Consider the following 22,121-nt stretch of genomic DNA (forward strand, 5'->3'; position numbering starts at 1 on the left):
AAACTAGTCTGTTCTTGATTTGTGCCTTTTTCTTTTTAAAATCAACATGCGAGTTCTTGACATGCCGAGCACCGTCTGTCCGAGACTTGTTGTTTCCAGTGGACGGGCGGCGCACGCAGGGCGCCGACAGCCCTGCCTTCATACACTGGATGAGTCACACCTTCCATTCTTTTACCAGAACACCCCGTTTTCATCTTTGTGTTTGGACACTGTTGCTAAGGCGACAACGTATGACCACTTCCTGTTTGGGATTATTTATCAGTGACTGGCTGCATCACACGAGCGATCGGCAGCGCTGCCTGTTGATCTGTAAGGACTCGGTCGAGCCCAGCTGTCCCGATGCCTTCTCCTCCCTCCTACCTTGTAATTAACAGAAGACTTTTATAGAGGTCACAAATGAAATAACTAAATGCCAATTTTGTAAGAATGATTTATAAAAAAAATAAACTCATATTTGATGATAAGTGCGTCTCCTCACGCCTTTTTTTCCCCTCACAGGCTAAATGTTTGATCTGATGATTTGCCTCTCATGAAGCTTTTTTTGTCTCCTGGTGTAACATGAACCCCTCTGTACTCAGTCCACCAGTCCTCCCATCAAAACCTGAACACTGGCATCGAATGTCTGGTCACATAATCTTGTTAATCAGGGCTAAATCACATCCAAGTGATCCTGGATTTGTGAGGCTGATACCAATCAATAAATTAGAGGGATTATTTAAGAATCATCAACAAGAAGTGAACGTGGATTAATGCAAACATATTTTTGGCATCACTTCCTGCACTCCTTACTCAATACATGAGCTGACAGTCCTGATCTCAATCAAATTTTGGGCCAAATTAAGTAAAGTTAGGTTTCATGGCACAGCCGGGGCGTCTTGTTTTTAGCTTTTTAAGTCAAAATCTGCAGCGTCTGAGAAACAAGTCTCTTTACTCAGAAACAGTGTCTTTAGTTTGCGCTAAACGAGAAGTTTGGGCCTCAGTTCATCAGAATCAAAGCACCAGATTTTAAACAGAAAATCGTCACACCAGCTTCTCCTAAATGTCATCGCTGACGCTAACGTCACCACCGGCCTGTTCGCCTACATGCACCGTGCAGTTAAAGTATACGACACAGACTGAGGAAACCTAAGCACACTACTAAATACATGTAACCGCGTTCATTCTGTCCTGACTGCAGCAGCGTGTTAAAGGACACGCCGGCACGAGGACCGATGGTTTGTGTGTGCTTGTTTTTGCATTGTAAACCGTAACCCTGCGGGTTTTTATCCCCTTCATCATTTGCGACAGGGTGTGCATGGACAAGTACTCAGCCCCTGACCTCTGCCTCCGCCGGATGAGAACACACTCCATTTGTAGAGTAATAATAGTCCCTCAATGCTGCTGCCCTCAGAGATATAATAACCACCCCGGTATTGGACCACTGAGGAGGGGTTTATTAGTCACTACTCAGCATTGATTTTTTTTACTCTGCTGAAAGCCCGTCCTTCTGCGTCTCCCTGAGGACAGTACCCTCATAACACATCGTAGATATGACCCCGGCTTTGCTCTGAATTATTAAATGCGCCCATATTAGACGCTCATTCTCATGCATATCGGTGACCTGACAGCGGTGCCACAGGAGCGTGTGCTCAGATTTTAGCTCATGTTTCACGTTTGGATTGAATGAGGTCCTCTGTGAGTTCTCCTCTCTCTGTCTTACTTTGTCTTCTTTAAAATGGTAAAAATACAAAACGTAGACCAAAAGCTCCCCCGAGCTGAATGAGCTGAAAGAGGGTCCATATTTATCGCATCTCTCAGGAGGAAATCACCGCTAAAAGGCCATAAATTGTCACACTAAAAGCATTTTATCAACTTTCCCAGGCTGTCAGGAGTTGCCAGGAGGTGGCGTTCAGGCACAGAAAAGCACACCCTGACTGAAGAGGGATGCTCATTAATGACTAGAAGCTTATTAAAATATGTGTTTGATGGTCCTTGTGCGGGATGCAAGCGCACGTTCGCTCTCTGCATAAACTGAGATCCTAGCAGCGACAGCGGGGAGGATGCAGCTTTGCAGCAGCGACCGTTTGCATCTGCGTCACGAAAAACAGCTTCTGCCTCCAGAAAGACAAGCAGACTGAGGGTTTGTTTTAGGGCTGTAACACACAGTTCGAAGCATCATCCATCATGCTCATTCAGAGCACTGACTTTTGAATTGTAAATCGACATCTGAGTGTGTATCGTGGGGCTTTGCCTGTTGTTGTGCGGGGGAGGACGGGCAGAGCGGAGGGACAGATGGCTGCTGGGAAAAGGGGAGCTCTGGAGGAAAGAGCCAGGGGACAAACCGGAAACTGTGGAGTCACAACAGATTCTGCTCTGATCTGAGAGTTTATTTTCTAATACTTCTGGGATTGAAAAGTGGATTTACCGTCACTTCAACCTTTCTGCAGCAGTGAGCCACAGAGGTGGCGACCTGTACTGTAATTAGTCTCTGTTTGTTGACTGTTTGCTGGAGGGGAAATGCACTTTACTTCATGGAATAAAAAAAAAAAGAATAGAAGGAAATAACTGAGAGGAGCGTGGTGAGTTCAGGCTGGAGTAAAAACAAACACACACCCTCGTGCCTGCTGTGGCCCGTTAGCTTACGGCTAATGTACAGCGTTCTGGCTGTTTGGAGTGAATAAAAAGCACGTTTGGGGCTATTTTGGTGAAAGCGTCATTGAATATCAAGACAAGCTTCAAATTTGAAAAAACTGTCATTCAGTGCAGCCCTGCTTTATTTATTTAATGTTCATTTATTTGCTTATTTGTCAGTCAGGTTGACTGTTTCTGTTGAAAAACCTAAAACTGGTGCTTTGTTCTGCATTTCACAGTTTTCAGTCCTTAATTCTCCTCCTCCTGATTCTGAGGCGTTTGATGAATTCAGACACACCGAAACACAAAAACCACAGAAGAAAACAGCGTGGACTTCTGTTAAAAATCACAGCCAGTTTTATAGTTCAGCAGAATCCTTAACAAGGCATCGCAACGACATGTCGCGTCCAATCAGAGCGGAGCATTGATGAGCGGTATTGATATCACATCAAATTAAAAAACAGCTGATCAATAGTAAGACTTCGCCACAGTGTTTGCCTTCATTATTTAAGTTTTCAGGGGCCGTGGAAAAACTCTTTCTAACACTACGAAGTAACAGACGAATAGAATTTGAGGATTAAATAGAATATATCACTATTCAGCTCGGACCTACAAATAGATAAAACGTCATATATCAGCTCTTCAGATTAACTCAGTCTTAATGCTGATTGAAATGTAGAATATCGAGGTAGACAGAATATTTTCTGCCGCCGCCCGCCCGCCCTGTCGTCTCTCCCTGCGCCTCCTCACCTCTCTCTCTGCGGCGTCTTCATTCGTCTCCTCTCAGTTTTACTCCTTCTCTTTCACCTCCTCCTCAGGGTTGATATTGCTCCAGTCCCATTTCTTCCGTAAAGTGCAGCCTCAGCCGGTCTGTGGTACCCTGTCGCACATCCAGTTAACGACCGGATCTTCTTGTCCATCACTTGTAGCGTGTGTGTGTGTGTGTGTGTGTGAGATTCATATATGTGTGTGAGTTCGAGTGTGTGCGGCTCAGCTCCTGACAGCCAGCATGGAGTTGATCTCCCAGATGAGGTTGCGGAGTTGGTCCATAATCTGCTTCAGCTGCTGGTTCTTCTGCTTGAGCTTCTGCAGGAAAAACAACAAAAAAAAAGGCAAAATATTATATTTTTAGATGCCAAAAAAAAACAAAAAACAACAAACGTGAATGTCAGAGCGCGCCAGCTTCCTCCAGAAAAAGATTTTGTCTGCTGAAACAATTAAGCTACAGCTTTACAGGAGATTAAAAGGGCACACGACTGACAAAACACAGCAATTACACTCTGCACTGAAAACAAATCATTCAGAGTTTGCAGGATATCAGAGCTGCACCGGAGCCGAAAGCTGCACCACCAAACAAGTTGTTCTTAAGCATCCCGCTATCATCGCAGCATAGACTTCACACATCCCACGCTGCCGTAAACATGTGTAAAATATAATTTCCTTCAGTGTGTTTACTGAGAAGAAGTAGCTCCAGATGTGATCTGCTGCTGGCATGAGAAAATGAACATGCCCGGCAGGAAGTCCTGCGAGAAACAAGAGTCTGTTTCCTGAAAAGTTTTCCTGAAAACAGTCTAAACCAAAGAGACCAAAAGGACCAGTGTGTCAGATCTACTGGGATCTATGGGCAGAAGGTGGAATATAATATTCAGAAGTATGTTTTCATGAGTGTCTAATCAGCTGAAAACAACAATCATTGTGTTTTCATTAACACAGAATGAATGGATGTGCTGAAATAGCTGCAAAAGATTGATGATTTGCTCCTGTTCATTGGCTAAAAACTACATTACCCAGGTGTGTTAGGAAATTACTGACTCTTCTACACTGTCTGCAGCCTCAGACGAAGAGGCGCCAACATCAGCATGCACACAAACACAATGCTAACGTGCTGATGTTTAGCAGGTAAAATATTGTCTTTCACAATCTTAGTTTGACGTGTTAGCATGCTAATGTTTGCTAATTAGCATTAAAATAGGAAGCAGGTATTTGGTCATAAAGTGAATGTCTGTTCAGGGTTTTATGACAGTCCATCTAACAGTGGAGGACTGCTAGCAGCTAGCACGGCCAAAAAAATGAGCTGCATTTGCAAAGATCTTCATCCTCAGACTGGGTACGTGAGTCAAAGTGCAGAGACGTGTTGTTGGCTTTGTTCTTTTCGTGGCTTTTGCTGACAATACGAAAAACAGAAATGAGCACCTGCCCGATCCTTTGACGGTATGCTCAGAGATTAATAAAAGTTTAAAAAGCCAAGTTCAACGTCGGGTATTTCTTCCTCTGCCGTTTGGCTTCAGTGAACTTCATCAATCGCAGCCGCTGCTAATCGCTAAACTAACACATCTGGCCTGCTTCAGGGGCCTACAGGTACATAACAGAGAGGCAAACAAGCCGTTCCCCCCGTCAGTCACAGGGCTTTGTCCGCTGATCACCTCTGAATGCTCTACCAAGATCTCTAAGTCAACAGTGGACTGAAGTCGCTCATCGCACGAGCGTTATGCATTCACAAATAATGGCTCCCGAGCTGCTGCTGCTGCTGCTGCTGCCGAAGACAGAAAAACAGGTACAGCCGCCAAATGTGAGCTGCCTTTGAACAAGTAACACGGGCAAAACATCTACATTTTGAAGGTTCGGGCAAATTTAGCAACAGCAGTACATCACAGCTCCTTACTCAGCTGCTTTTCTTCTGGTAGAAAACCAGAGAGGAGAGCTCCTTCAGTCAGGAGCTACTGTATCTGCACTGCAGTGAAATCTATTAAGATTAAATCCATCTCGCTCTCTCGGTAACACTCCTTTAGCCATGACTAATTACCAGCCATTTTTGCAGCGCAGATAACACCTTGAGCAATCGATTTCACACAGCTCTCTTAATATCAACTGTTTAGCTGATTGTCCTTGAAGATATTCCAGAGTGGAACATTTGGAAGCCTTCCAGTCTCTCTCTCTCTCTCTGGGGGGCTCGCATTGCTTCTCAAGCTCGCTCGCTCTTTTCTCTCTCCTTTCTCCCACTTTCTGTCTCTCTCGCTGTTCGACTTTCACTTTGATTCTGTGTGCGTGCGTGCGTGTGTGTGTGTGTTACATGGGATGTGCCTCATTAATCTGATGAGCAAGTCTTGAAATAACTCGGTCATCTACTCCGTATTAATGAGACGACACCTCGGGCCTTTGTAATGTCACTTTCTTAAAGAACGCAACACCTGTCCTTATTTCGAAACGAGCTGAAATCGCAGGTGCGCTCTCCATGTCCGCGCTCAGGCGGAAACGGGGAAAATTTGCCTTCAGAGACGAAAAAAAATCACAACTTTTGAATCCAGATTCCTCCCCTCAAAAAATCTACTCGGCTTTCTTTGAAACCAGACATGAAATCCCACATTTTTCACAGCGGAAATAAAGACCACGGAGGCAGCGAAGCCTTCTCGGCGCATTCATTATAAAAGGCTCGCTGGCATATCTTGATATATGAATAACAAGGCTGCTATTATCACAGAAATGATTCTGCAACCTCAGGGAGACATAATTCCATTCATAACCTCATAATTAGCACAGCTCTAATCCTTCACACCTATAACACCATGTTTGGAAAAAGGGTGTACTACAGAGAACAAACCAGAGGAAAGGAGCCTTGAACCATCTCTTTTGTGTGTGAGGTGCAAAGCTTTTACACACACACACACACACACACACACACACACACACACAAACACCTCTACAAGAATCCGGCGGATGCGCTCCCTCATTTCTCGGCCTGCCACTCAACCGACGGGGCCCACAATAATGTTTTGATGCCTTTTCAATCCGCAGCAGGCCTCCTCTGACACGCTCTGACACCGCATCAGCCGTGGCAGGGTGGCCAGTCAACAACTCATGAAAGTAAACAAGGAGGCGCTGTCTGAGCTCCCGTCTCCAAAGGCCTCCCGCAGACTGGCAGGTTGCCTACCCGCCTCGTGCAACCTGGAAGCGCCGCCAGACGTCGGCCGACTGGCGCGGGAGAGAGAGCGGAAAGGCACGGTGACCCGAAATGGGGTGGGAATGGAGACTGACGTGAGCGTGTCTGAGAGCGAGCGTGCGGCCGGGCGAGTGTTTATGGTCTGACGTGCACGGCCGTGTTTAAACGAGTGAAGTGTGAGCATGAGGCTGCACATGAAAATGTCAGGATGTGCTCTTCATCATTGATCAATCTGGTAAAGCAAGATTTTAAAAGTTAGTATGTAAAATATTGGAAAATTGTGAAAAATTCACATTGTAATTGGCTACAAGTAATGTCTTCAACTGGATTCAACCTAAAACATTTACATTAATACTGGATGTTATGATGTTATATATGAAGTGAGGCTGCACGGTGGCGCAGCAGGTAGTGCACGTGCCGCACAGCAACAAGGTTGCCGGTTCGATTCCTCCCACAGGTGGGAGAATGGTTGTTTGTTTGTGCCCTGCGGTCAACTGGCCGGTCCTGGGTGTACCCCGCCTCTCGCCCGTTGATGGCTGAGATAGGCTCCAGCACCCCCGCAACCCCGAAAGGGATACGCAGTATAGAAAATGGATGGATATATGAAGTGAAGAATTACATGTATTTTTCCAGTGAGAAACATGCTGTCTTCACTTAGAGGTGTACAGAGGGCTGATGAAGAGCTTCATCACGTAGTCCAACGACAGTCACCTGAGGCTCAATATCAGCAGAACCAATGAGCTTGTGGTCGACTACGACGCTTCAAATATGGTTGCTGCTGCAAAGAAACAAATTATAAAACGTGGACGCTCCACACACGTCTTCAGGCAGCAGCAAAGCAGCTTCAAGGTGGACGACCAGTGAAAAATGGTCTCAATCTCTCCTGAATACTCACCAGAAGAGTGTTTCTGTGGGGCACTATGATGACACAGTGAAGCTGACCTTTGACCTTTTGGATATAAACTCTCATCACTTCACCAACTGGGTGAACGTCTGTCATCATTAGTGTACTGTACGAATTCCTGAGTTATACCCAGAAATGTGCTGCATGTGGTCACAGTGACCTTTGACCTCCTGGAGTCCAAGCGAAGAAAATCCCTCAACTCGACTTGTCGACCAATCAATTCTGCGGATGCTGCGCCACTTCCTGTATGTGGTTCACAATAAAAGCATGTTAATGTGAAGGCGGCAGCAGGCTTTTATTGTGAAACTGGACGATTTGACGGTGACATTTAAGCTAACAGTTACTCCATCTTGTTTCTCTACGACTAGATTTAGACACTTTTTTGACTCTTTGGGGGCAGAAATTGTTTAAGAGTTTTGATTGGATGGAAGTTTGCGTGTCATCATAGCCAGTTTTTGAAATGTTTGGCACGTCAGTTTTGATTTGCCAGAAGAAAACAGAGTGGAGGAGCAGTAGGTTGAGGCATTTAAACCTTCTACTAAATATGATTAAACTTTGCACGAGCCAAAAAAAAAGATGCATGAAGGTTTCCACCTCTAGTTGAGGACTGCTGCGTGCTTGACATTATATAACCTCATGTTATCCAACACAGACTGATCTTAATCAGTCCCGCACAGAGCGCTTGTGGCAGGTGTGTGTGTGTAATCGGTGAAGGTCGCGTAAATTATCAGTGTCCAACTGCAGGAAGCTCTCAGGTGCACTTACAGCACATCTGGGCAGAGGACAAGCCAGGGTGACATCTGTTTTTCAAACACAGCGTCGTCGCAAGCAAAGCAGGTCTTGTAAGCCAAAGTCACATGGACTCATAAGTAGTTTGTTTATTGGACAGAGTTTTGGCAACCTGTCATCTCAAGAGATTAAACATTTTGGCAGTGGGGGGTGGAGGGGGTTAGAAACAAATCCGATTCCGGTCCCTGTAACTTCAGCTAAGCCTGATGGACGTGTCAGAGTCGCTGTAATTTACATTTGATTCATATCCAGCGGGAACAGATTTCTGAAAAAGTTGCTTATGAACTTGGCGTAGCTGCAGTTTGACCTAAATGCCTTCAGTCGTTTTTTTCAAGCTTGTGGCACTGTGGGCGATCAGAGGCCATCGGCGGAAGATCAATCAGCAGCTATTCTGATAACGGACGAATCATTTCAGTCGCTCTTCTTAACTACGAGGACGTCCTGCTGTCCTTTATCACGCGTTACAGTAGGTGAATATTTTTTTGGGTCTCGGACTGACGGCCGGACAAAGATCAATGGATAACACAAATGATTTAATTATATTTTTAATGGCGTTATCTCAAGATCCTACGTTAATTATTTCTTTATATTGAGATAACAAGGCTCGTTTTTCCTTTAATACAGATTTATTCATGTCTTCATCTAAAGAATTTCTAATGATAACGAGATAATTTATCACGAGAAAACGACGCTGGCACGACACTGACGAACACTGAGTAAAATAAGATTAACTGATAAGTTATCAGCCAAGTGCTAAGAGATTAATGATGCGAATGAAGCAAAAATGGCAAATATTTGTTATTTCTGGCGTCTCAAAAGTAAAGATTTGCTGCTTCTCGCCGCTTTGTGTTTTTTTAAATTGAAGATCTTTGAGTTTTAGTCGGTTGTTCGGGGAAAAAAAAAAAGACATGACCTGTGGCTCTTTTTCGCTATTTTTTTGACATTGTACAAACTGAATTAACTGAATTAATGGAAAGTTGTGATTAATCAATGATGAAAACAACTGATATTTGCAGCCAGCTGCATATAAAAGCAGAAAAAGGAGTCGTTCACTGCAGCACCTATAAAATTGCTTTAATTGCTCTGTTACAGCTATTTTTCAGACTCTAATTACTTACTCCTATTTGAAATTTCTCCTCACAGCTTGACTTTGGCTTCCACACAGTCAGAAACATAAAATACATTTCTGGGATTCGCTTGTACGTTTCAGATCTCACAAGTTTTGTTTATTAATAACTTTAAAATCAGGATTATTCGCTGTCCTGTGGGGACTAAAAGTCTAATTTCTTCCACGTCCTCTGAGTCGCAGGCTGAGGAGTATAACTCATTAGTATCTGCAGCTTTCATCCTGGCGATATCCTTTCAGTTTGGATGTCTTTGGTGATAAAATAACCACAGATTACACAGAGATGGGGCAGGCGAATCTGAGAAATGATTAGATGTAAGTGGAAGACAGCGGCTCCATCATTAGCTGATGCCTCTTATAGCAAAACAACAGGGAAAAGGGACGGACGGCTCTAAGCTATCAGGACAGATGACGGTTTGTTTAAGTGACACGGATGAAGGCGTCTCTTCCCTCCTTCCCCGTCTGCTTCCCTCACATTCCCTTCAACACGCTCCCGTTCTCCCTCCCGTCCAAATCAGATCAAAGACGCTGTCCTCGGCAGAAGGGTGAAAGACAGAAGTGAAAGGAGGAGAAAAAGGGCTGAATTTTTCATCGGGATCGCTTCATTAAAATTCTGTTCTGCTCAAACTTCGCCACAAGAGAAGCTCTAAGTGCAGCATGTGTGTGTGGTGTCGTGGCGGACCCTGCCACCAACACACAGACCTTAACCTGAAACCCATTGGTCGCAAAGCACATTCACGCATTAACATCACAGACCCGCCGGAGGTTGCTTTCAATTAAAGCGCGAATAGATTTTTGCAGCTTCAACAGCTCGACAGTCGTTCAGCGGCACGTCGGATGCAACAACTCAGCACAACATCGTAATCTGTAAACACATGGGATTTGTCAAATGTAGGCCATCAAACAACGGGGCGTCTCCGGGGTTATCAAGCTCGATAATTGGCATCTCCACATTAATTAATTCCGTTGCATTATCTCCACATTAAAGCCAATTGGGGTTTTTTTTTCTTTTTTTTGTCCATTGAACATTATAGAAAAATCAAGCTAATCTTGTAATTATATTATTATGTGAGTAAGATGAGGTATTCATCTGCTTTTTAGCCATTTAACCCGTTTTCATCTACGATTAAAAACATGACCGCCGAGCACATTAAGAACCTGAGCGTTGCTTTTTGATGAGGGGCTTTGAGATAAAGGCGAGGAAGAAACAACTTGGATTAATACACACGTACACACACGCACACACACAGAAGCAGGAGGAGAGACGGCGAATATAGGAAGTGGAGCGAAAACGTGCCTTCACTCAGGATTCCTCCTGCTAATCCGCCCTGTCGCTGCCGACTCAAATCGCAGCTTTGACTCCGACGGATCTGGCTGGGAATTACAAGTGTAAGTGTCTGTGAGTGAGGAGAAGGGATTAGGGAGAGGAGAGGAGAGGAGAGGAGAGGAGAGGAGAGGAGAGGAGAGGAGAGGAGAGGAGAGGACGAGGAGGGAGAGGAGAGGAGAGGAGAGGAGAGGAGAGGAGAGGAGAGGAGAGGAGAGGAGAGGAGAGGAGAGGACAAGGAGGGAGAGGAGAGGAGAGGAGAGGAGAGGAGAGGAGAGGAGAGGAGAGGAGAGGAGAGGAGAGGAGAGGAGAAGACAAGGAAAGAAGGGGAGAGGAGAGGAGAAGAGGAAGAGGAGAGCATGAGGAGAGGATGGGGGAGAGGGGAGGAGAGGAGGAAGAGAAGAGGAGCGGAGAAGGGGAAGAGGAGAGGAAGAGGAGAGGATAGATAGGGGAGGAGAGGAGAGGAGAGGAGAGGAGAGGAGAGGAGAGGAGAGGAGAGGAGAGGAGAAGGAAAGAAGGGGAGAGGAGAAGAGGAGAGCATGAGGAGAGGATGGGGGAGAGGGGAGGAGAGGAGGAAGAGAAGAGGAGCGGAGAAGAGGAAGAGGAGAGGATAGATAGGGGAGGAGATGATGAGGAGAGGAGAGGATAGGGGAGGAGAGGAGTTGGAAGGAGGAAGAGGAGAGGAGTTGAGAAGAAGAAAAAAAGGAAAGTGGAGGAGAGGAGGTGGAGGGACAGGAGGACAGGAGGGCAAGAGGACAGGGGAGGGGAGGAGGTGGAGGGAGGAAAAGGAGAGAAGAGGAGGAGGAAAGGACAGGGTAGGAGAGGAGGTGGAGGGGGGAGCAAGAGATGGAGGAGAGGGGAGGAGAAGAGGAGGACACAGAGGAGAGGAAAAGAGCCCAGGAGAAGAGGAGGAAGAGCAATGGAGAGAAAGGAGGAAATCCTTCATTCAGTGTCTCCACATGCTTCACACACAGCAGGAAACTGCAGAGAAACACAAACACAGGCACGAACATGGAGGACTGCCTGCACTGAAACGTCACAACTGGCAGATACACAGATAAATACAAACTTTCTCTGCTGTCTGGAGAAGGATGAGAGCCTTAAACTACACCATGAACAAAAACAGCTTCTGTCTCTTCACACGCTTCACGGGGGCTGAAGCAAAAGCTCTTACTGTCCTCAGACAGGGAGACAGAGGGTCCTGGCAGAGAGGCAAGTCAAATTTTAATTAAACTCTGTGGTTTTATACAAAGTGTGACAAAAACTTGGAGAGGCGCCTCGGCTGTGTGGAAAGGTGCTCCTCCAGAAAGCAGCGATCCCCTAAATTATGCAAGAACAAAAAACTCCTCAAGGAAACGCAGCCGCCTGTTAGGCAGAAGAATTAGGACAAAGCAAACTCCAGAGGCCGACATTTTCAGTAATGAGCGTGTCTACTGTAAGAGAGCCCGTCCTGCATACAACCCACAGCCTGTCTGCAACACAACCCAGGATCAACAAGCCCAGCTCAGCAGCGTGTGCCAGCACTAACAGGAACCCGTAAAATAGGCCCAAAAGCTTATACATATTACAAAATGGGTGAGGTCAGGTGCAAGCTATTGTAATCTTATTATCTCCACTCAGTGCCACTTTCACCTTATGCTGTGCAAAAGCAATCTGAGAAAAACACTCAGGCTCCAAGTGGTGATTACATCTGCTCCGGCACCGCCCGACTGATCTTAGTCAAACATGCTTAAATACTGGCGGCAAACACGGGGAGCAAATCCGCCGCTTTCAGCTGTCCACGTCGCGTTTATCTGGTCACACTGCGGAGTGTCTGCCGCGGCTAATTCACAGCTCAGTTTAGGTGAATAAATACGATTTCGAACGCGGCCGAGTTCGTGCCCCCGGCTCGCGCCGCTGGAACGGGCTCCACCAAAGTGAAATGTCACTTGAAGGAAAACGCGCTGCCCACTCTGAGGAAACTTGTAGCACAAGTGAGTTGGGGGTAAGTAAGCTGCTTACTGCTCTGTGCCCTGCCTGGGGAACCCCGTGACGCTAAGTGGGCCCTGGTTTACCATCTGACAGTATACCCACAGGGAGCCGGGCCAAGCAGCTTTAATTTGCCTGACATCAGTTAAAAAAGCCTTAATTGACTTTCTAAACTTTATGGCTTTTTCTCAACGGGAAGCTTTAAGTGCCAGTGTGTCCTGTGTTCGGCGCGGGCTTTCCCGGGGGAATGAAGCCCTTTAACGGGATTTTGAAAGCAGATAAAAGCCTGCTCTTCCAGGGGTGGCAGAAATACAATAGCCATGTTGTCATCCTTGCATACACCTACCGACGGGGTTCTTTCAATACGTCCTCAGCGTTGAGGTGGAAAGCCTGCTGTGTCAGCCGACTGTTGCAGAACGGTTGCAATCGATTTAGCCCTTTAGAGGTATCTGAGGCTAGGCACCCCCTCGCTCTCTCCTAAGCACTTGAGTCTCTGCCAGGTAGCCCCATCGATTGCTCTTTCCTTTGTGATTTGGTTCCCAGTGATAATAAATGAGGGGTAAGAAGGTTGGAGTGCTGTTGCTTTAAAACCAATGATGGGCAGCCATGCAAGAGACTTAAGCATCAGCAGAATTGCACATCAGAGCAAAAACCAAGGACTGCAGCTATGTTTACTGGGTGGGGGGGCGACATGACATGTTAAACCAAGAAAACTTCATTTCACTGCAGGAGCCACATATTACAGTAACCGGAGAGCCGAGAACACGCAGCAAACTCTGGTGCCAGAAGTTCAAATGTGGTTCAGGAGAGCACAAGGGTTAATTTGTACACAGCAGCAGATTAGCTACAGCAGCTCGAGAGCTGATAAGGAGAATGAAATTCAAACCACAGCCTCGTGGGTTTGGAAATGTTTTGACTGCATATGCATCAGTTACAGGTGGAGCCTGACAAATATGCGATTTCTGGGAGCGAAACCGAGTCAGTATGTGAGAAAAAAAAATAAAATTCTGACAATGTACCAGCGAATATTAAGTTTTTATATAAACAACTCTCACGACATCTGTTTCCTTTCCTTATTAAAGAGTTCTGACAAATAAACAGAGCACAGTAAATAAAGTTGAAAAATAAACTTTTAGAAACAAAGATGACAGAAACAGAAAGGGGACACTAAACTTCCCCACTAACAAAATCATTATAGTCAGTTTATGTTTGATAAAACACAACAAATATCATTAAAACCTGAATTATGAAAAACAAACAGTTGAAAAAGTGACTTCCTCTGAGGTCTGAGGGGGAAACTAACAGTAGGTAATGGGATAAATGGATGATTCTCACTGCACCATTTGCAAAGGTGTTGTTGGCATAAAAGTCAGAGGAAGCATGTATTTAAAAATCAGTGAAGCTGATGAGGTAAAGCATCAAATCTAGTGTCTTTGCACTGACTTCAGCTGAATGTATGTATAAGAAAAAGAAGGATACGGTGCCTAAAAATGCAGCTTATTCTAGCTCATGTCTCCCAGCATGTACAAAAACACCAGCATCACTCTCATTAAGTTGGTACCAGCCAATAAAATCAGCCTACGGATAAATCAGCCAAGGCTCTAGTTACAGGTTCATCAGTCGGCATTAAACAGTGTCAAGCGGCTGAGGCTTCCCGCTCACTCTGTTTAATTAGAGGTCTTTCCTTCTTGACATCTGTGCTGCTAACTAGCTAGCTTACGGCAGGGACTGAAGAGGAAAGCAAAGCTGCGGCTGACGCAGCTGGATGGCTGATTTGCAGGCGACGCGGGTGCGTGCATGTGTTTGTTTTGTGTGTGCTGCAGGTATGATCTCCCATGTTTCGTGCACTTGTTGGCGCGAGCTCGTGCGTACACGTGCGCACGTGAGCGCTGAGGGCTTGAAGCCGGCGATTGCAGAGTGATATCCCGCCGTCTCAATCTCAGAGCAGACAGGACGCCTTTCTTTCATCTCCCTCAGATGTCTGTCAGGAGCTTAAATCATCTGAGGCCAGGCTGAACACCTCCTCTCACACTCCAAGTAAACATGATACTTCAAGGGTTTCTAATGGGCAGTGGAGGGTTCCTATGAGGTTGAAAAAAACCTTTGATTTAAATGTTCTTCAGGTGCCAACAACAGTTCTTCAGATGTCAAAAGCATCTTGTGACTCAGCGATGTGTTAAATTGGTACAATCACTCACACACACTGAAAATCAGCTCCCCTATGGCACCTCTCCAATGAAGCAATATTGGATCTAATTACCTCCATGGTTTTAAGAGTGAAGGCAGAAGGGGGAGAGGAGGACAGACGGGCAGATTTTGGGAAAGATTAAAGAGAGGTAATTCCAATTCAAAGCCTCCAATCCTCTGGAGACGTTGTTTGCAGAGCGCAGAGAGAACAGGCAGGTTAGCTGTGCATCGCCTTCGTCAAAACTCTGATAGACTCTTCACGTTCGCACAAAGCAGTTTCTCAAGTTCAAATGTACACATTTCTGCCTGCACCTGAGCAAGCAGCTGAGCAGCTTTCCCTTTACCACACAAGAAAGTAGAATGAAAAGTGATGACAGGGTTTAAAGAAAAAAAAAAAAAAGAAAAAAGAAACATGGCGGGCTTTCAGGTGACGTAAGACGCCCTTTGGCAGTCACAGCGCGGATACTCAATCAGCTCCTGACAACAAACTCTGACCGCAGCTAAATCTGGAAACAAATGCTCCCTTTCAGACCGTTCACATCCCTTACACAGCACAAAAGAAAGCTGTTTATTCTTTACTCTGATCAGAGCTCTGATGTTGGTCACCATATTGTACTGGATCCTAAACCTGCACAGGTGCCTATAAGCCACCACGGAGACTCAAAACACCGTTAGCACACCTGTTAGCTACCCAGCCCATCCTATGGCATGGCAATGCTGTCGCTAACCCATGTGGCCTCATCCTAACAGGTGTTAACATTGTTCTATTCATCGTGGCTCCTGTTGCCTTCACTGCCTCTTTGGGCGACAAGCTAACGTGACTCAAAGACATTTTAAAATGTCAGCAAACAGCTTTACCTTCCATCTATGGTACCAAATATTTCTCAGATGGCTTGATGTTATAATTATCTGCTCACCTCACAGTTTCTTTTTTTCCACGAGCAGAAATTATAATCCAGTTTACTGACAGGGTAACATCATGCATTTTAGGGGCACAATTTTGAGAAAATCTGCAAAAGAAAATGCAAATGAATGTATGTGTTGAGGAAGTTATGATTTTACTGTTTCAATCACCATTTTCTGATGCAACACTTCAAATTGAAGAGCTACTGAGAGTTTTGACCACTAACAGGGGCGTTGAGCGATGTTTTACTGTGCAGGGTCTCGATGGTCTGAATGCATTTTATCACCATACGCGGCGGCCTGAATAGACATGTGTGCAGAGGGGGCTCACAGGGTCATACCTGACAAGTCTCGGGTCCATTTGACTTAAAGTCACTGTCTTTTGTCGCATCACAAGCCCATAAAATTAAAATCTTAGAAACTGAGCACTGGCAAAAGATGCAGAGAAAAAACACGCACAGCAAATAATGCTGAGGGTTTTCCTTCGTGGCCAAAGAAGACGACAGAGAGCTGATTTTGCACCAACTCCGAGGTGGCATTGTTTTCACTGGACTAGCAAGTCATGAGGCTTTGCAACATACTTGTTAAAACCACCATGTGCTTTGGTGAGAATCACTGAATTTTAACAAAACTGTGTTTGCTTCCAGTGAAAACTCCACCAGACACATTCGAACTGAAAACAATTCCTTGGCTGAGCGCCACTGCGGACGCATATGGCGGCGAGCATGTAACCGCACCAGTGGAGGAGGTGCATCTCCGGATGAGACGTGGACAGAAGCCAGAGAATCCGACCTCCTCCGCACAGACTTGGGCTCCAGATTGCGTTAGGAAGTGAGGAGGAAGACGGGTATGTTTGACACTCCACGATCCCGCCACGATCTGCCACGCGGGAACCACGGGATACACACAGTGCGTAGTATCAGCATCAAGGCCTGAGCCGGTGTAATTGAATCAAACTTACTGTCATACGACAGAAAGAAAAGCAGGAGATCCTCACATCTGAGGAGCTGGAAAAAGCGGATGTTTCGCATTTTTGCTCAAACTTAAACGATGAAGCAATTCTCAAAATACAAAGCTGCCGACCACGTGCTGATAGCTACAAACATTATCACTACAAGTATCATTTAAGTGTGTCTTTGAATCGTTTCAGAAACGTACAAAAGGAGTGAAGAATTCAACAGAAAGGTGGCTTACTTTTTCTCTTTCTTGTCGTTTATGCTCCCGGTGGATGCCTGGTGACCTGAGAGCGCTCGAGGTCTCGGCGCCTTTAAAACTAAATTAAAAACATCAACCATTGGTCTTTTATGTGAACTTACCCTCTGTGTGATATGTACACAAGTCAGCGTTCTACGTTTCTTTCCCTCTTTAAAGCGGTCTCACAGGAATCAGACAAATATGACGCTTGCCTTGATGTACGCCTTTTACTTATGCTACACAAGTGACCTACCTACGCCACACCTGGCAAATGATGTGCACAATGCAAAAATAAACAAGCTCACCAGCTTCCATCACGCCTTCCTTTCATGCAAACAATAGCCCTAAACAGGCTGCACGGTCGGACAACACTTAAAAAAAAGGAACTCTGCGACTGTAATTGCTTACATAGCCCTTAAACACTGTAACATAAAGCAGAAATAATTGGGGTTGCGCTTGGCACTAAAGGCAACAAAATACAAGGAAAACACGTATTCTTGAAAAAAAAAAACAACTCTGATTCCTCCTCCGCAAGAGCTTTGTGGCTACACTGCCCTTCTGACCCGAGCAAAACAATTAAAAAGCCCTTGGCATACAGAGAGCCTCTAATGGGCCACATATGAGGCTGCTAATAAGACAGAGGTACAGGCACCTGCTGTGCACAGCCTACTAATTCTGGAGCCTGAACGTAGAAGGATGGGAAGGGAGCGATGGAGGGATGGAGGAGAGGGAGAAAGCTATGAGGAGGAAAGGAGACAGAAAAGGGAGAGGGAGTGGAGCGCAGCAGGGGGGGTAACAACAAACTGAGAGAAGAGAGGCAGAGAGGAGGAGGAGGAGGGAGACGGGGAATCAGAGAGCAGAGCGAGAGAGAGAGAGATGGAAAGACACTCAGAGAGAGAGCATCTGCCAGCCGAGCTGCATCCCTCTCTCCCGCTCTTATTACAGTTAGGAGGGTGCGTTTGTTTATCATCAGGCCTCTGCAGACTCCCCGCCTGCTCTTCAGATAAAACTAACCGCCAGTGCCACTGGAATTCATTATACACGGCGAACCGGCAGCTAGCTGGCGCACAGGTCTGAGAGAGGAGAGAGGAGCGAAGGCAGGCAGTGGATAGCTTTCCTGTTTGAAATTACAAACATCCCCCTGCTTTTAATTTCTCCCTTTCTCATTTGAATAAAGAGGACAGACGCGGTAATTAACGGGTATTAAAAAAGCAAGGCAGTGTGCAGTGTGAGAGCAGGAGGAGGAGGAGGGTGAGGGGGGTGAGGGGGGCACGGGAGAGAGCGGCAGCAGCAGCAGAGTGGGAGAGATAGTAACTAAAAGAGGGGAGAGAAAGAGAGGAGCTGTGGAGAATTAATAATAGGCCAGATCTCTCCAAGGCCTCCTTAATGGGCTGTGACAGGAATTTATTCACACTTAGGCTGGTATTAAATCAAACGCGAGGCGAGTGGCAGTGGCAGGCTGCAGCAGAGGGGTGAGGTAAGGAGGGGGCGGGGGGCAGGTGCAGCAGAGAAAACAGCGGGGCTCTGCCATGTCGCTCGGGTCCAGCGTTACAACCCCCTCCTCCAGGGCGGAGGGTCATCTCCAAGGCCCTTGGGAGAGATCGAAGGATGGCGAGATGGAGCGAGCGAGGGACGTATGAAGAGAACAAACGATGAGTGATGTGCCAGTGACAAGACAGCCTGTCCCACACCCCAGATGGAATGATTATCAAGTAGTCCAGAGAGCCACTGTGAATCATGCTTCCTCCATTCGGCAAAATGCACCGTCACTCAGCCAGACAGCCAGCCAGTCAATCAGTCAGTCAGGCACGCAGAGAGGAGGCTGACTCCCGCAGACTTGGACGGCGCTCGCTGCAGACAGCTGGCGAAAATGGAAGACGCTCAAAACACAAAGCTCCGTCCAAATTAGCGCTCAGTGAAAAACTCCGCCCGCGAATTTATTTGTCATATTCTTTGTTTTCCTTCATTAATTGGCGTGTGACCAGTAATGTAGGATATTCATTAGGGCCGTAATTCGTGGTCACTTGGGTGCCGCAGAATTCGGTCTATTTTATTGGAGCAGAAACAGTGTGGATGACTGGGGGACCTGAATTGATATGCACAATCACATTCTACGGCACCAGAGGTCTGCAGCCCAGAGATTGAGCAATCGCAACCCATTAGGCACCAATGAATTATGGCTAATGCATCTTAAACATTTATGCAAACACTGTTGACTTTCACACAGGCTCAAATAAACTCTTCACACACACACACTCGCATTTGCATAACCTGCAACTCACCGAGTGCTACATGCACGAGAAGGAGCGCTGAGACACATGACGTACGGCGCGAGAGCACCGGCAAGGACAAAAAGGCCCATTTTCATCCAGCCACACGAAAACACGCATTAAAACACACTTATATTCACATACATATTGTCACTAACGACATGCTTCCTCATAAGACACTTGTGGAGAGTGATGCGAGTGATGCCTCCCCGCTCCTCCCCCTCCGACGCTGGGCAGATTGCATCACCATCCATCAGCCAGACTCCGACAAACAGCAATTACCCCAATCGACAGATAACAAGAGCAAGGCTATCACTCACAGCCAGGACACCCCATAAAGCAGCCAGACATTACCATGGAGAAGTCATTTATCTGCTCGAGCCATCCCCCTTCCACCACCACTCCGCCCTACTCAGATCTGTACTTCTACTACCTGTTTAACACCGTCAGCTTGGGTGGTGGCTTCAGCTGGAGAGAGGAAGGTCATGAGGAACGGGATGAAACTGAGGTGACATCTACCACGAGGGTCAGGGTCACTGCCTCTCTGGTTTAAGACGCAGTCAATCCAACCTAACTGTAGAACAGGCTGTCAGTGAGATGTTTCCATCCACCTGTTTTTATGTGCAAACGCTGAAAACTCCCAAGGAAGATTCAACGCTTGGCGGAGGCAGAAAAGACGGGGTATCAATAAAAGCTAAATGCAACACAGTGCGATGAAACAGACCTAACGTCCACTGAGGAGATGAAAACATGAGGTATGTGAGGGGAGATGAGACGGCAACGCTCCTCAAATCGATACATGAAACACACACAAACGCAGCATTTACATCATGCTTTTCCATATTGTTTCCATTCGTTTGAGGTTTCACTGCCGCTCTTTTCGTTACATCATCTCGTTGCAGCCTCTTCTTCTCCTGCTGGCACCTGACCGGAGAGTTAATCAGCTGTTTATCTCAACATGCCCGACTCTTCACACTCACATATCCGCAGTGGATGGAAACACGCATTCATTCACGTTTTCGGTTGTTGATTTTACTGTTTCCCTTACAGGTAGTTTCCCCATCATATTTGGGAATGTGAGCCCTAATGGTAATAGAAAGATCACCAATTAGTCACCAGCAATCAATAGAGAAGAAGAAGAAGAAGAAGAAGAAGAAGAAGAAGAAGAAGAAGAAGAAGAAGAAGAAGAAGAGACGTACTTTAATTTGTCACTACATCACATGTACACACTACATGCACACGCTATGCTTCTTTGTGAAATTATTTCTCCACATTTGACCCATCCTGGTCGTCCTTCCTCCGCGGCAGGAGTGGTGGGCTGCCAGCCGACAGCGGCGCCCGGGGACCCAACTCTCCTTCGTCACCATTGGTCAGGTGGTGATCTTCTTGCGTGTTTTTAGTGGGGGTATTTTTATAGAGGATACCCCAGGTGAACACGGGGAAAACATGCAGACGGGAATCGAACCTGGGACCGTCTAGCTGTGAGGCGACAGTGTTGCCACCATTCCACCGTGCCACCAAATAATATAATATCTATATCTATATCTATATCTATATCTATATCTATATCTATATCTATCTATATATCTATATAGATAGATATACTGTAGATATATAAATAATAGTGTTTCATTGCTAACTTCACCAGTTCTAATGAGAGTCTGAGCAAGATTATTGTGTTATTACGAGGACACGAACGCTAAAAGAGCTTTAACTGACATGTCTCAAAGGGTGTCTCACACAGCGGCGGTGGTCGAGGCCACTCGCTCCATCCTCCTCGCCAGATTTGGCTGGGCGACATCACAGATGCTACATCAATACTTATTCTGCAGTCTATAGCGGCAGCGGGGCTTGGGACAGAGCTGCGGGAAGGATTAAGTAGGGATTGGACAGCGCGGACATTTAGGGCTGAGCCAACTCTTCTACTTTACATTATTCCCTCTTGTGAACACAGAACACACACTTCAGTGGCTCTCTTCAGATCTCTCTCTTTTGTCAAATGGAAACAAGGGTGGTGTCTGTTCCAAGGTTATTTCACTGAGAGCAGAGTGTGCTAAAATCCCCATTGATGGATTCAGAATCCTATTACCCTGCCAGCCTATCACTCTGCCTATCACCCCTTCCCATGAAGATGCATTATATCGCTGTTCATTATTTACAGCAGTGAGTGAATTTAAATTTTGATAGAAGTCATCTTTAAAAAAAAAAATCTACTTTCAGCTTTTCTAGGGGGAAATATGAGGCCAGCAATCCTAAACCAGTGTGACATATCAGCTGGAGCGTTTGAAGCATGCTTGGACTTATCTTTTCACTTATGCATCAATCTTCTCTCTCTCGGCATCCTGTTACAGAAGGCATCCTATTTTCCCTGCTGCAGCTGAATTTCATCAGTCTTCTGTTATTCCTTTTGAAGAGCCTATCTGAATGGGAGCGGCTTAACTCTGACAATCCACGGCTGTCCACACATCTATCAATCCGTTCTTTCATCAATCTTTTACCTGTCTGTACATCAAGAGGCCCCCCGACTCTCTGCCACCGCTACGCGCGCTTTCATTCGTTTCAGAAACACCACACAAAATGGTTTTTCGCAAGCATTTTGCTACCTGTTTGTTTCTCCCAGTGTCCCTTCGCCCTTCACCCTCCACTTCACACGTCTACTCTCTCTGACAACGCAGCTATCTGTCTGGTCACCCATCCATCTTCAAAAACCTTTCCCACCTGAGCAGCCCATTTCCCGCTCTCCTTTTACTCAGCAGAAGCTTTCTTTCCGTGTTTCTGTTTCCTTTTTTCCCCTCCATCACAAATCTTTCATCTGCATCCATCAACCTTTTCATGCTAACATCTCGCTGCCATTTAGCTCTCTTCCTACCCTTTCCTCCGCCTTGTTTTTCTTATCTCCAGTCGTCTTT

General features: G+C 46.1%; 1 protein-coding gene across 1 annotated transcript in view; it reads right to left on the reverse strand.

The window, feature by feature from the left end:
• Positions 1-2,762: 2,762 nt before the first annotated feature.
• Positions 2,763-22,121, reverse strand: part of med30 (mediator complex subunit 30) — a 34,483-nt gene continuing 15,124 nt past the window's right edge. Inside the window, exon 5 of the mRNA XM_070984915.1 lies at positions 2,763-3,696. Within this exon, the coding sequence (XP_070841016.1) occupies positions 3,601-3,696 (96 nt within the window). The 3' untranslated portion in view covers positions 2,763-3,600. The remainder of the gene's footprint in view (positions 3,697-22,121) is intronic.

The sequence above is a fragment of the Chaetodon trifascialis genome, chromosome 17 (genome assembly GCF_039877785.1).
Source record: "Chaetodon trifascialis isolate fChaTrf1 chromosome 17, fChaTrf1.hap1, whole genome shotgun sequence".
In the NCBI taxonomy this organism is placed as follows: Eukaryota; Metazoa; Chordata; class Actinopteri; order Chaetodontiformes; family Chaetodontidae; genus Chaetodon; species Chaetodon trifascialis.